The sequence below is a fragment of the Orbicella franksi genome, chromosome 10, assembly GCF_964199315.1.
Source record: "Orbicella franksi chromosome 10, jaOrbFran1.1, whole genome shotgun sequence".
In the NCBI taxonomy this organism is placed as follows: Eukaryota; Metazoa; Cnidaria; class Anthozoa; order Scleractinia; family Merulinidae; genus Orbicella; species Orbicella franksi.
In genome coordinates, this window is record NC_138154.1 from 4,654,353 (window position 1) to 4,667,811 (window position 13,459).

The following is a 13,459-nucleotide window of genomic DNA, read 5'->3' on the forward strand; positions in this document are numbered from 1 at the left end:
AAAGTTCTAGCAGCCAAACGGAAAAGTTTAGTTCAGAAAACCGGCAAGGGCAACAAGCCAAATGCCACCCGCTCGCTGACAGATGAAGAAGAAGACAAACTCTTCAAAAGTGGCCAGTTTGGTGTTTCCAGTCCCGAAGCCCTGCAGAGAGCCATGTGGTGGTTTTTGTCCCTCCATTTCGGCTTTAGGGCCAGAGATGAAAGCCGCAAGTTGCGTTGGGGAGACGTGGAACTGCAGCAAGATCCTGTCCAAGATGGCCACGAAATGCTTGTCTGGATAAATGAATGGGGGACAAAGACACGAAAGGGGCAAGAAAATGGTCACCAGCGAGCGTTCCAGCCGAAGATTTACGCAACGAGCACTGAAAGGTGTCCCATAAAATTTTACAAGCTTTTCCGGGATCATCGACCCAAGGAAATGAATCAACCAGATTCACCATTCTTTTTAGCTGTCAGACAAGGCAGTCGTCGCGAAAACAGCGAAATATGGTACATGAAGGGACCACTAGGAAAAAATCAAATCGGAAAATTCCTTAGTGCAGCAGCAGACAACGCAGGCATTCAAAGAATCGGAGCAAAAGTCAGCAACCATTCTGTTCGGAAAACAAGTATATCAAGGCTGCTAGACGCCAACACGCCGAAGAATTTCGTAGCTCAGTTAAGCGGCCACAAAAACACTCAAAGTTTGAAGTCGTATAAATCAGCTGGTGAAAACCACCAACGACAGATGTCTTACATCCTCAGCAGAACTACGCAGGAAGCCCCTAATTTGCCAGATTCTGTAGATTCATACCATTTGCCGGAAAATCAATCATCCACAGGGCAATTGATGACCTCAGAGTCAGTACAGCAGTCGACATCAACAAATTCCCTTGCTGTAACACAAACAAGTTTAAATCAACATCCAGGAACATCAGATGTGAACAGCCGAGCGGTTTTTGCAGGGGCAAATATCAGCAGCGTTTCTGGTTGCCAATTTCAGATCTTCAATGGCCCAGTAAAGATCATTCAAGAATCGCACAAAAGGCGTCGATTTGTCATCGAAAGTGATGACGAAGACTGAACATTCTGAACAGTGCATTCCTTTGTGTATATTTTCCACGAGGCCGTTCACATTTTTCTGTATGTATTGACTTTGGCCGTTGATTCTCAGAAATGTTGACGAAATTTTCCTTGTTGTAACATGACCATAACATTCCACATGACCTTTTTACAGCTGTAATAAATTGTGACGAAAATAAAGATTATTTTAGATCGAAAGACGCGTTAGTTCACCTGATTTGTGCAGTTGGAAACGATGAATGAACAGGGAAGCGCACGCACTACCGGATGTAAAGTGATCACTTCCGCTGCGCCAGCTTTAGCTTTTTTGCTTTATTTTTTGTTTTTGTGCCATATAATAAACAACTTAATAACCTCAACCATTCAGTCGTTACGGGAAAATCTCAAACCTCCGCCTACCGTATTGACCTTGCTATCGCTCGGTCAATACGGCAAGGCCTCAGTTTGAGATTTTCCCGTAACGACCTCACCCTCGGTTATTAAGTAGTTAATAGTGCTATTTAGATGGATATTGCTCCTTCTTCGTAACATCTTGTCTAATTCATGAAAGAATTCCACAAACACGCAACAATGTTCTTCACACAACAACACTGATCTAACACTACCATGTCAATGTAAACTGTGACTATTCTGAGAAATTGCACAATTTTCCGTACTTTTGCTATTCATTCTGCAAATTTAGATTCGCTGTGACTCAAGTCTTCCTTGCCTGATCGATATGAAATAAATTCCATGTGTGGAATTTAATAAAGTTTAAGACACTCACAAAATTATTTGCATCGCTTTGCTTGTCTTAATTTTTTGTCAAAAAATGTTGATCCAGAACAGTTTTGTCCAGCGCACTATTTAATGACTGAGTATAGGTGATTTATTCCAGCCTTCACAACTCTTTTTCCACTGTTTAGTAAGAGATAGATCACCAAGAGCAGAATTTTCTAACTTCTTAAAGGCCATAAATATCACAGTAGCTTAATTCTTTATCAGCCTGCCAGTTTAATATAATAAACATGTCATAAAATCAAACCTAAGTACACCTTGTAAAGTCTGCATATATTGTGGTGGTTCAATATCGTTGGAACCATTCTTTGAAACTACTTGTTATTTCTAACTCCAACACATTGCCCTTGAATTTGCTCTTGCTCTTTTCAGTCATTTACTCATGACTACATGTATTTATTTCCGATTATTCCAATCCCTTGGCCAAAAATCAGCACTGTTCATTTTGAACTCAATTGGTAGAGTTCAAGGATAAACTCCAGCAGGACTTTACACTGTGTCAGAACACAGCTGGAATGCTACAAATTATTTGGTCCCAACAATATATGCTTTTACTGTAAACCTTTGTCCTTGGATGATTTCCTCCATTATGTTAAATACATATCAATTTTTATCAATCAGTCCTGGATATTTCAAACCACTGTTATTTCAAACTATTTTTCTCTTCCCTAAAGAGTTCAAAATGGTGTAGTCCAACTGTAACAGTTTAATGGCAGACTTTTAAGAGCTCCTGCCTGAGAGCATTGAGAATTGTGCGACAGTGACTATTTTGGCACATTGCTCATATTTTGCCTCAAGATACCCTTTGGTGAACTGTTTTCAAAAATCATAATTTTAAGTTCCAGCGCTTTTTTGTTTTTGAAAAAAATTCAAAAGTTTGAAAATGCAGTCAAAGTGTGTTTTCTGCCCAGTGGAATGCCCCAAATAACACAAAAAGACGAACCGTTCGTAAAATCTTGAAATTCAATCAAATACTGTTAAATTTTGCTCAGATATAGAATAGCTATTCCTCTTTACAGCTAAAGTTAAAAGATATGTCAAATGCTCTATTACTTTAAGTTTTCAAGCCATCCAAAAAACATTTCTGGCGACCGCCTAACGAGAGGCAAAATATTGGCTATTTTTGACTGGATAAAACCCTCTCTGGTACCTAATTATTTCAGAATCTAACTCTACAGCTGAAAAGATTTGTCTTTTAACTGTTATTCTGCCAAATCTCAAGGTCGGACTCGAACTGGTTCCCTTTGAAAAAACCTGGAATCTACGAACAATGTTTAGCACATCTTTCAAAATATTTGTCTACATTTCGACGTAAAGAAAGACCAAAACCTCAATGTTTGCTGCTTTGTACATTTGAGTGACTGGATTATCGTTATTTCTGAGCAACTTACGAAATAAAACGCTAAAATATATATTTATCGTGTGATTATTACCTTGAGATTTCAAGATAAGTTGTTGTGGGAAACTGTTTTAAAATGACATGGCGACTTGCTATGTAAACATTGCGGAAATGGTCGTCTTTTCTCGGATGTATTTTCAACCTTATGAATGAATTTCAGAACTCTCCAAACAAGATTTGGTAAAAGATAACATCTCATCAGTGTCTAACAGCGCTTAGTTTACACGCAATGGTGTAAACTTATTTGTTATTTCTCATTTTCCGACTGGACTGTAATTTGATCTAATTTCACCTTTCACCTACAACTTCCTGATCCCACGCAAACCACGCACAGTCATGTAAATATATTTCTAAAATAAACGCAAAATATGCACCAAAACCCGTTTTCCCATCTACTTACTATCACTCCAGCTTTCACCTAGCATTAAAGCATCCATTGTAGGAACCAGATGTGTTTGAAATCTTCCTGAAAGGTCAGTTTATTTACAAACACAACAGCCAAGTCACGTGCACACCAAAGTGTGGTAAAATTATTGGCTACATTGAACTGGAAAACCAGGAACATATGAGACCAGTCCTGCTGTTGGCTTAGCTGTGCTATTTTGTGCCCCTAAGTGTTTGTATTTTTCACATAGCATTTTTCTGTAGCTACATTACACATAAGGTAGGTCCAGCGCTTGCGGGCAATCGAGTGACTATCCAGGACACCTCGAGTGCGTTAGTCTAAAGGACTGCACGAGAGATGTCAGCAGTCATTTGGCAAGCTTCAAACTAAGCAGGGATGAGGGTATTAATACAGAGATGAAGTTACTGTTGGCGAGAGCTGGTGAGCGGTGTCATTTATGCTATTTTTGAACCGGTAGTGCCCACATACAGATGAGATGTTTAGCTAAAAGCTGTTAATGTTTCAGGTGTGTTTAAAGTGGAAGAAGAGCACAAGTTGCTTAATCATTGTCCGCACCAGAGCCATTTATGGTATCCATTGGAGTACAGGAAGATCTGTCTACACAGTCCCTGCAGAGATGGCCGCCCACAAATCAGCGAATGCTAAAGGAAGCTACTGAGTGAATAGCCACCAATCAGCAGTAATTTTTGAGGAAACCAAGATTCTCATTCCAGTTGGATCGCGTGAGTTGTTCTAATTTTATCAGTTGCATATAGCCTAAAATGTTTACAAGATCTCGTACAAGTAGTTATACATATACATGTAACTGTTCCTATTTCAGAACCATGAGGGGTGAAACAGACTGGCCTGTGAAGTAATCGTAAAGGGAAATAAGGCAAGGGATCGTGCGAGAGAATGGAACAGTTATTTCTGTGGTCTTGAAGTCACTGATTTCGTAATAGCTTTTTCGAGTTATTTTAATCGGCTGAGAAAATTCACATTGTCCTCGAGCAGTATATTTTTCGGCAAGAAGTGAAAGGTTTATTGCTCCACTTTTTCAGCAATTTGCAAACAGTGTAAAGAGTTTGTGAGCAAACAGCTGTTGGAAAACAAGTCACTGCTGGACCAGAAGTCAGAAGCCTGTGGAACACCTTTGGCTGCGCCTGCGGTTGAACAACCTGTACTACATGCCGAGTCATCTCAAGAACAATCCACGGTAAGAAGCTGACTAATTTTCCACCGGGTGTTAATTTAATGCCAGCCCAAAACCCACCCCAACACCATCGCACACACTTCACAACATACACCCACATACCAAAAATAAAATAAATACGCTTTTTAGTTACTATTGAAATTATTTTTACTTATAGCAGATATTAGTGGAAAAGGATTCCTCGGACAGCGATGTTTCATCTGAAGATCTGGTGGCAGAATTATCAAGGCTTGCAATTGACGATGAGACTTTCCTTAGTCCAGATACAGATAGCATTGTTTCAAGCACGAGCGAGGAAACGCAAGCTGTGAAGGCAACATTGGTGGTGCCTCGAGAAAAGTTGAATGAATATTTACTCTCCGACGGTATCGCTCCGATAGTTCAACCCTGGCTTGAGTGGGAACAAGTCTCTGACAGAACCAAGCAACAATACACCAAAAGAACGGCAGAGATCGTGTCCTCAGTCCTCCGCACAATCAGCCCGAAAGACGCAGGTTCTCTTTGGCAGGCCATTGTCTCGTCTGCTGCTATGAAGAAGGCCCTTGGTCTAGAAGACTTATCGTAGCCATCAAAAGACTACCTTGAGGCTTTGGTAGAGGCTTACAGCAATGCAAATGGCTGAGACACGAGAAGACAGATTCTGTCCATCATGGCAGGTCTTGCCAGCTACAAGGCCATCTCAGTGTTTATACCAGGCTTGTCGAGATATCACTACACCATAGCCAACCTTCATCGCCTGCAGTTTGCGCGCGGCGCTTCCATGACATACCAACCATTAGTGAGAGTAAGAGTTGAGCGGCAGCAGTTGGACCATTTTCTGTCCTTCATTACGAGTCCTCATTTAGTCCAAGATCTGCCTTTTGGACAGAACGTGCTGACGCTTTCCTCAGGAAAAACTATTGAAATACTGAACATCATCCGTACGCTTATTCCACAGAGGATAGCGGGCCAGTACAAACAGTACTGCGATGAGACGGGACTCAAGCCCTTCAGCGAGCGCACCATGTTGCGGATACTAGCAGAGTGCAAAGCTTCAGTATGCAAGTCTCTTTAAGGGCTTGATTACTTTGCCGCAGAAGGTGCTCGCGCTTTTGAAGAACTTGGATCCTTAGTGCGCCAGCTTACCAAACTCGGACTGGGAAAGGAATCAGATGCCATTGACACCCAATCCTTGAAGACTGCCAAATTGTATCTTAAAAGCAATTTCAAGGTAATAGTTGTTTTTTGAAAACTAACCTTAAAAAATTGTAGGACTGGGACAAAATCTGTCTCGCAGTGGGTTGCTCAAAATTCACTTTGAATATGCCTTTTAAACATAGATACTGTTTATTTTTTTAAATTCATTCTACAGTAGTAATTCTGTAAAAAGGCAGTAAAACGGTTATCTAGAAAAAAATAAAATTAGTCCAATGGCTCTCCCATCAAAAGATCAGGCTTTGATGAGAGAGAAGGGGATAGTGAGAGGGGAGGGGGGTGGGGGGTGGGAATGGCCAATTGATGGGAAAAGTGCCTTAGTCACCTTTTCCATTTATTTTTTAATGGTGTTTTGTTTTAACCGCACACATTTTTTTCCTTTATTCTCTTTGATCCAAGGCCAGCTGAATATGTACCTTATTAGTGTAGCGATCTTGGCAATACAGGTATGATGTGTAATGCATTCAAATGCATTCCTTGACAGGTTCACATTAGCACCAAGGCAGTCACTGCAGTGTGTTTGCCCTTAGCAATTGTACCAACCCAGACCTTCGGCAACAATGCGATCACAGACACGAAGATGTATGCGAGCAGTGCGAAAACCTAAATTCTACACTTGCCACCATTTCAGAAGCCGTAGCTAGGGCGCCGTTTCACACGGATGACAACAGAGACGAAGCTGTATATCTTACCAATCACGCCACGCTTGCCATCCAGTCATGGAAATGTCATTTGTTACGATCAGCACACCAAGACCAGGCTCGCCTGCATGTCATCGATGCCCTCAACCAAGAAACGGTTTTCATTGTAAACGACTAGGCAATAAAGTTTTTGCCACAGAGTTACCGAGAGTCGCAAGCATACTTTTTTGGCAAGCGTGGTATATCCTGGCACATATCAGTCACATACCGACAGGTAGAAGGGGTCCTACAGTGGCAAGGGCTCATCCATGTCATCCAGTCATGTAGCCAGGGAAGCTCTGCAGTCGTAGCCATCATGCACCACGTTCTGACCACACTTAAGCAGGAGTACCCGGAAATCCACACGGCCTTTTTTCGTCAGGATAACGCCTGGTGCTACCATTCTTCTAGCACAATCCTGGCGTGTCGACATATGGGAACATGTTGCGGAATTCAAATGGCATGTATTGATTTTAGCTATCCACAAGGGGGTAAAGGTGCGGCAGATCGATTGGCTGCGTCGTGCAAATTCCATATTAGGGCATACATAAATGAAGGACACGACGTGTGCACTGCAAATGACGTGAAAATTGCATTGATTTCTCATGGAGGACTGGAGGGAGTCCGAATGGTTTCCATGGACACCATTGCCGAGACGCAAGACATGGTCCAGACAATAGCAGGTATCACAAAGCTGAACAACTTTGAGTTTACTTCAACAAATACCGTTACTTGTTGGCGTGCATATGGTGTCGGTCCTGGTGATGTAATCAAACTGGATGTATCATCTTTTAGGTCTACTGGTGAGTAGCCAAATATTGTATACATAATGTCACTATTTGTTATACAGACTGACAAACTCTCTTATTTTGCCGTTACTATGGTGTTCTTCACAATTCGACCTTAATTAGATACAATAACGAGTGCGGAAACCTCCCTGATTAATAGTGTTAGGTAGAGAGGGAGTGAGGGATGGGAAATGCTTTTCAGTAGTACCTCTTCAACACCTGTTATTACCAATAACAATAACTGCATTGTTACTTGTTTGTAGATTGAAATATAATGTGGATGTGTGTCTCGTCATGTTTCAGAACCTAGTCAGAGCGGACTAGTGGCAGCATTTTCCCTGGGAAACTTCAAACCTTTGGGCAACAAGTCGACCAAAGCCACAACTCCTGAAGCCAGCGCAGAGGAAATGCAGAATGTCAATCCAGAGGAGAGCAACAAGGTTGCTGGGGTTTATTCATGTCCCCAGGATGGGTGCGAGCGCATCTTTCAACGGGTATCGGCGCTTGAAAGCATTTGTCACCCGAGAAATGCACATGGTCACCTGAGAGACATACTGTGATAGATCTAGCCAAAATGGGTTACAAGTCTGCCCTGGAGGAGGGCGTTGGCGTTTTACCGACCTTAAAAGCCTTAACGCTTTCCCAGGATTACCCTATTGCAGCTGCCAAGGAGGGATGGGCTCTAAGAGCTGTCAAAAGAGCTTATTGGTTCAGTGATAAACAAAAGTCCTACCTTTTGGCTAAATTTCGTATCGGCCAAACAACAGGCCAAGAGCTCGATGCGGAGGTCGTTGGTCATGAAATGCGCCGTGCTTGTGGTGCTGACTGTCTGCGCCTTTTCCAGTCATGAGAATTCCTTACAGCCTCGCAGATCGCCTCTTACTTTTCACATCTTAATGCTGCCGCTCGCCAGCAAGATATGAATGAGTTAGATATCCAGGCATCAGAAGAGGAGACAAATTTCATTGGTGCCAGAGACGTGGCGGCCACAGCAAGCCAGGTCCATATGACCAGTTCCATCTTTCCTCAATGGTGAAAGGTGATACCTTGAAGATGCTCAAGTTACCAATGCTGCAGTGTGTATGCAAGGGCCTGGGTCTAGGTGTACCACAGCCTCCTGTGCGCAGGAGAGCTCCGTACATGGAACTACAAAAGGACATAAGACAGAACTGTTCTTGTCAACAATGAACAAACCTTACGATCCACAAGGACTGTACTGTGGCCTGTTTACAAGAAGGGAGGGTACCGTATCAGTAGTGTTATCCTAGCCCAAGTTAACAAGTAAAATCAAATTTTGATTTCAAGCTCTTTATCATTCAGACACCATTTTTTTCTTGATTTTAGAACGCGTTTGAAGGCAAGACTATAAACAATTCTGCTCAAGGATATTTTAGTGACAGTAGCAACAAACATATCGGAAACTTACGCGCCAAACTAAATATAAACAATTTTGGTGATTAATTGTTGATCGTCAGTGTGTAGAACATATTTTGTGTCACGGAATTGAAATTAAATTGTTCAGGTAGCTGAGTTGTACCTATCCGAGTCTTTACAAGGACAGCATATAACCCAGGTGCAAGGGTAGCATTCACGCTCAGCTGGGGTTTGTCATTGTAGTGCATTCTGGCTGCCTCATAAGCATGCCAATACAAAACAACACTTTCGAGTACTAGAGAAGTCTTATTGTTAGGATAACTGGCATTAGGGTTACCCTTCCTTTTTGTTAACAGACCCCTACGACGCCGACTACTCCCCTCTTGCTTGCCGCCAAAAACAATGTGTGAAAAATGGGCAGCAAAAGTTTGGCCACAATTTGTATTTTGCTTGTAAAATACTAAGATAACCGTGACACCTGGGAATAAGCAGGGTTGTATTTGATTTTACAGTATTTGAGAATACTGCTAACTTAAGCTCAGTTGTCTGCCAACTCGACATTTTACATTGACAACAGATGTAGTATCCGTCTCCGCATGCATGACTCAAAGGAGTGTTGTGTTACTACAGGCCTCTTGCGTTTCAACAGCAAAACCACCGTCATAAAATGTCAGTTATCCTTGATGGTAAAGATACTTGATTCGAGAAAAATATGGCTTCAGAGACTGCATGCGGTGTCATTGGGGTAGGTTCGAGCTCTTGGTATGTATTGCGTTCACTTTGGATCTGAATATAAGCTCCACACAATGAGCCAAGTTGTTTGTAAACATTACGCGGGCGGAATTAATATTTGCTATAATATTGAGCATAAAACTACAAGAGTCACAAGCGAAATTAACCTGTTCAGCTCCTGAAAGTTGTCTTATAAAATCATAAATTATACACTAATAAGGATATAATGTTGTTTTCATTGCAACTCATTCAGGAACGTTTGCGACAAGTATGTTTGTGTACTCTTGTCCCATGTGAAATCGACAGATTATCTGTTGACAACTGGTTTTCAAATTTTATCATTGTTTTAATGTTTTCACTCACAGGGCTTTCAATGGTTCCTAAATGATTTATCTAACTTAAGGGATAAATTAGTTGTAAGGTCAAGCCAGAAAATACAAGAGCTTATATATTTTTTTCCTTAACCACTAAGTTCAGCATCCATTTCATGTTCAAATTATCTGGTCATCTGTGAGTTGCACATGACAAACAACTTCGTTTTGCAGAGACAGAAGCGCATTGGGTTCGAGCTTGAGATTTGGAAGGATAACAGCTAAAGAACAAAACGTTTAGGCTATAGAGTTAAATTTCGAAAAACCAACGTACCAGGAAGGGTTTTACCCACTCAAAATTAGCCAATATTTTGCCTCCTGTTAAGTGGTTGTCACACGCATTTTTAGGATGGCTTGAAAATTCAGAATATTGGAGCATTTGACATATTTGTTACATTAGACTTAAAGAGGAATAGCTATTCTATACCTGAGTAAACTTTAACAGTAATCGATTAAATTTCAAGACTTAACGAATGCTTCGTCTTTCCGTGTTATTTGGGCCATTCCATTGGGCGGAAAATGCACTTTGACCGCATTTTCAAACTTTTGAATTTTTTTCGAAAATAAAAAAACGCTGGAACTTAAAATTATGATTTTTGAAAACAGTTCACCAAAGGGTATCTTGAGGCGAATTATGAACAATGTGCCAAAATAGTCGCTGTCGCAAGATTCTCAATGCTCTCAGGCAGGAGCTCTTAATGATAATGTTTGATTACATGTTATGATATGGTAGTGCGATATTTTTTTCCTTGAATCCCCTTCAACACAGAAAAAGAACCAATGTATCAAAGCTCTCAATATGTCAACCATGTATTGAACAGAGGAAAAGGGAGAGTACATGAAGTGCGTGGCCACCGAATACAAATTTTGTTATCGAATTATGATTAGTATGTCGTGATATAAAGTTAAAAAATCCTAATCGATTTTCAAAAATTGATATGGCTCTGAACGTCTTTGATATACTTTTTTACTTTGTCAAAAGATGTATCATGATGCCATGCTGATCATAACTCAATAATAAAAATAGTTAGTAGCATTGGAAACTAAACATAAGGGTGTTTTTAACAGGTTCTACTATTGCTATGGTAACCACTTATGTTGACAAAATGATCACAACTTGTTGCCCATTCACTGGGTATTTGTTTCATACCATTACTCTAATAGTAGCTGATAAGGGATGGACAACACAATGGAAAAACCGCTGCTCATGTGCAATAGATTTTGGGTCGTCTTCCAGCCTTTCCATTTTCAAAATGGTGGAGATGAATCAAAAACGAACACATCATTGCAACAGCCCCCTGCAGCCATGTGCGTGTCCTGGGTCTTCAAAATTACTCGAGTTTCGGAATTCCACTTTCTACTGCCAAGTTTATATGCAAAGCTTAGAGATCGGAGTAGGAATTGTGGCTCTAATTTGGTAATGAACGCTTTCTTTTGAGTGAAACTAAGTACCTTTACTACAAGCAATGTAAGAGTGGGTTTTTCTATTTCTTAAGCTCGCCTTAAACTCAGTAAGCTTGGGAAGAACACATTTTGCAGCCAAGTAATTTCTGGACAAAATATCAAAAATGACTTTTTTTCATTTCCATGAAAATTTTTTAATACCTTCTCAACATGGACTACAGCGTTGGAGTTTTGCCACAGAGAGTTGGAACTTTCTTTGCCTACTTGTGAGTGTAACACGCTCAGCTGAAATACTTTTCATTCGTACATTTAAGCTTTGTATTGTTGTTTTTGTGCTGTCAACATTCATATTGCACTGAATGATGTAGTTAACAATTATTTAATTTATCGAGAGTTTAAATGAGCGGTATATTGTTAATTGTTTGCAGTAGTGGGAATAAATTTCTGTTGTTCTCGTTATATTTTTGTTGTCCGTGTTGTGACTTTCCATTCATTAGCTGACTACTTCACGCCGAAATTGGCTACGACACAGCTGCAGGATATTATTAGCAGTAATTGATGTAATTGTTGCAGTGGTTGTTGCAAAGTGCAGTTTTTTTTTTGCCTAATTATTTTTTTCCACAAATGTTTTGTGTTAAGGGTCAATGAGCTCTTAGTAGCTGAGAAACCCATTCAAACTGCTGGGGAAATTTGTAGCTATTTTCTGGGTCAGAAGCTAGGGCTTGCAGATATTTACAGGATGTTACCCTCTGTAAAAAAACATCAAGCTGAGCAAAAAATGCAAAATAATGCAAATTTTTGTTCCCTTTAATTTTTACAAAATGGCAACGCAGGGGAACCTTTGTAACCTGTCCTCAACATCTATTTCCCGTGTTTGATATTTTGTGCGATAATGTCTGGCGTGTAAACTGGAAACATTGATTTGTGAACATCATTTGACATCTGCTGATCAAGACAAACGGATTTGTGAAAAGGAACAGTACAAACCTTCCAAAAAGGTAAAACATTAAACAGTTGATGTAGGGAACCCAGTTAATTACACATATTTTTTTCCGATAGCATTCGCATTCTTCAATGGAAAGTCGCAGTACTCAACCTGAACGAAATGGTTCAAAAAATTGAAATGTTGGAAAAACACCACAGAAACGAAGAACAAAAAAACAAGATGTTGTGAAACAAACTCAAAGGTATATATTGGTTCTGTATTCTCACCTATTTGAGTATACAAAGAAGCTGATATTTGAAAAAACATCAACAAACAAAATGTTCAGTGATGACTTATCAAATAAATTGCATGTTAAAAAGTTGCAGACGTTGGTTGTCAGGACTTATAGCAAGAAAGGAACAAGAACATAAACAACCCTGGCAAGTGAACAACTCTTTACTTGCAAAGAGCTGAATTGTGGGTCCTTTAAGGAATACCAGAGACAGGGATAAAATTCAGTCTTAACAAAATAATCAATAAACAACGAGTAAAATTGCTTACAAGTTAAAAGCCATGTCTTACTAGTTTAAACATTATATTTTAAACAAATCCAAATGTGTACCATTTAGCAAAGTACCTAATCAAGAAGTCAATTTGAAACTTCGACATCCACCCCCTCCCCTAGTTCCCTGAGCACTTGACCATTTGAGGAGTCCCAAATAGTGCTCAAATTCCTCACTTAAGAGTCATATTAGGTGAACAATGGAGGAGTGTTTAAATGTCTCTTTTTAGTCCATACACAAGGTTCTTATGAAAGCATCACAAAATAAATGAAGAAATCCATGATATTTCCAGACTTAGAAGAGACAAACAATCCTTTGGAAAGCAATGTCAAGCTTGAAAACTTTGTTGAAGAGTTCGAAGCAGAAAAAGAGCTATCTGAGAAAAAAAAGAGGTATCATTTCATCAAGTAGAGCTGTGTAATTGCATTTGGTCAAAATCACACTGGAAAGCTTTCAACTGGGGCACATTTCTATTCTTGTTTTTCAGGTCCTGCAAGACTTTGCAATTACAAATTTCTGTGCTATAAAATCTTAAAAACAGAATAATAAACAAATGTGTCATGCACAAACAATTATTATTATTATTATAATAT

General features: G+C 40.0%; 2 protein-coding genes and 1 pseudogene across 2 annotated transcripts in view; all 3 read left to right on the forward strand.

Moving 5' to 3' along the window:
• LOC145501132 (uncharacterized) overlaps positions 1-13,459 on the forward strand; it is a 329,746-nt gene that overhangs the window by 137,704 nt on the left and 178,583 nt on the right. The window lies entirely within an intron of this gene.
• LOC145501130 (uncharacterized) lies at positions 4,098-6,524 on the forward strand. Its single transcript, XM_081480684.1, has 2 exons — positions 4,098-4,365; positions 4,684-6,524. Exon 2 carries the CDS (start codon positions 5,485-5,487, stop codon positions 5,887-5,889), a length of 405 nt encoding a protein of 134 aa, XP_081336810.1. The 5' UTR covers positions 4,098-4,365; positions 4,684-5,484; the 3' UTR covers positions 5,890-6,524.
• Positions 6,245-7,520, forward strand: LOC145501461 (uncharacterized; annotated as a pseudogene).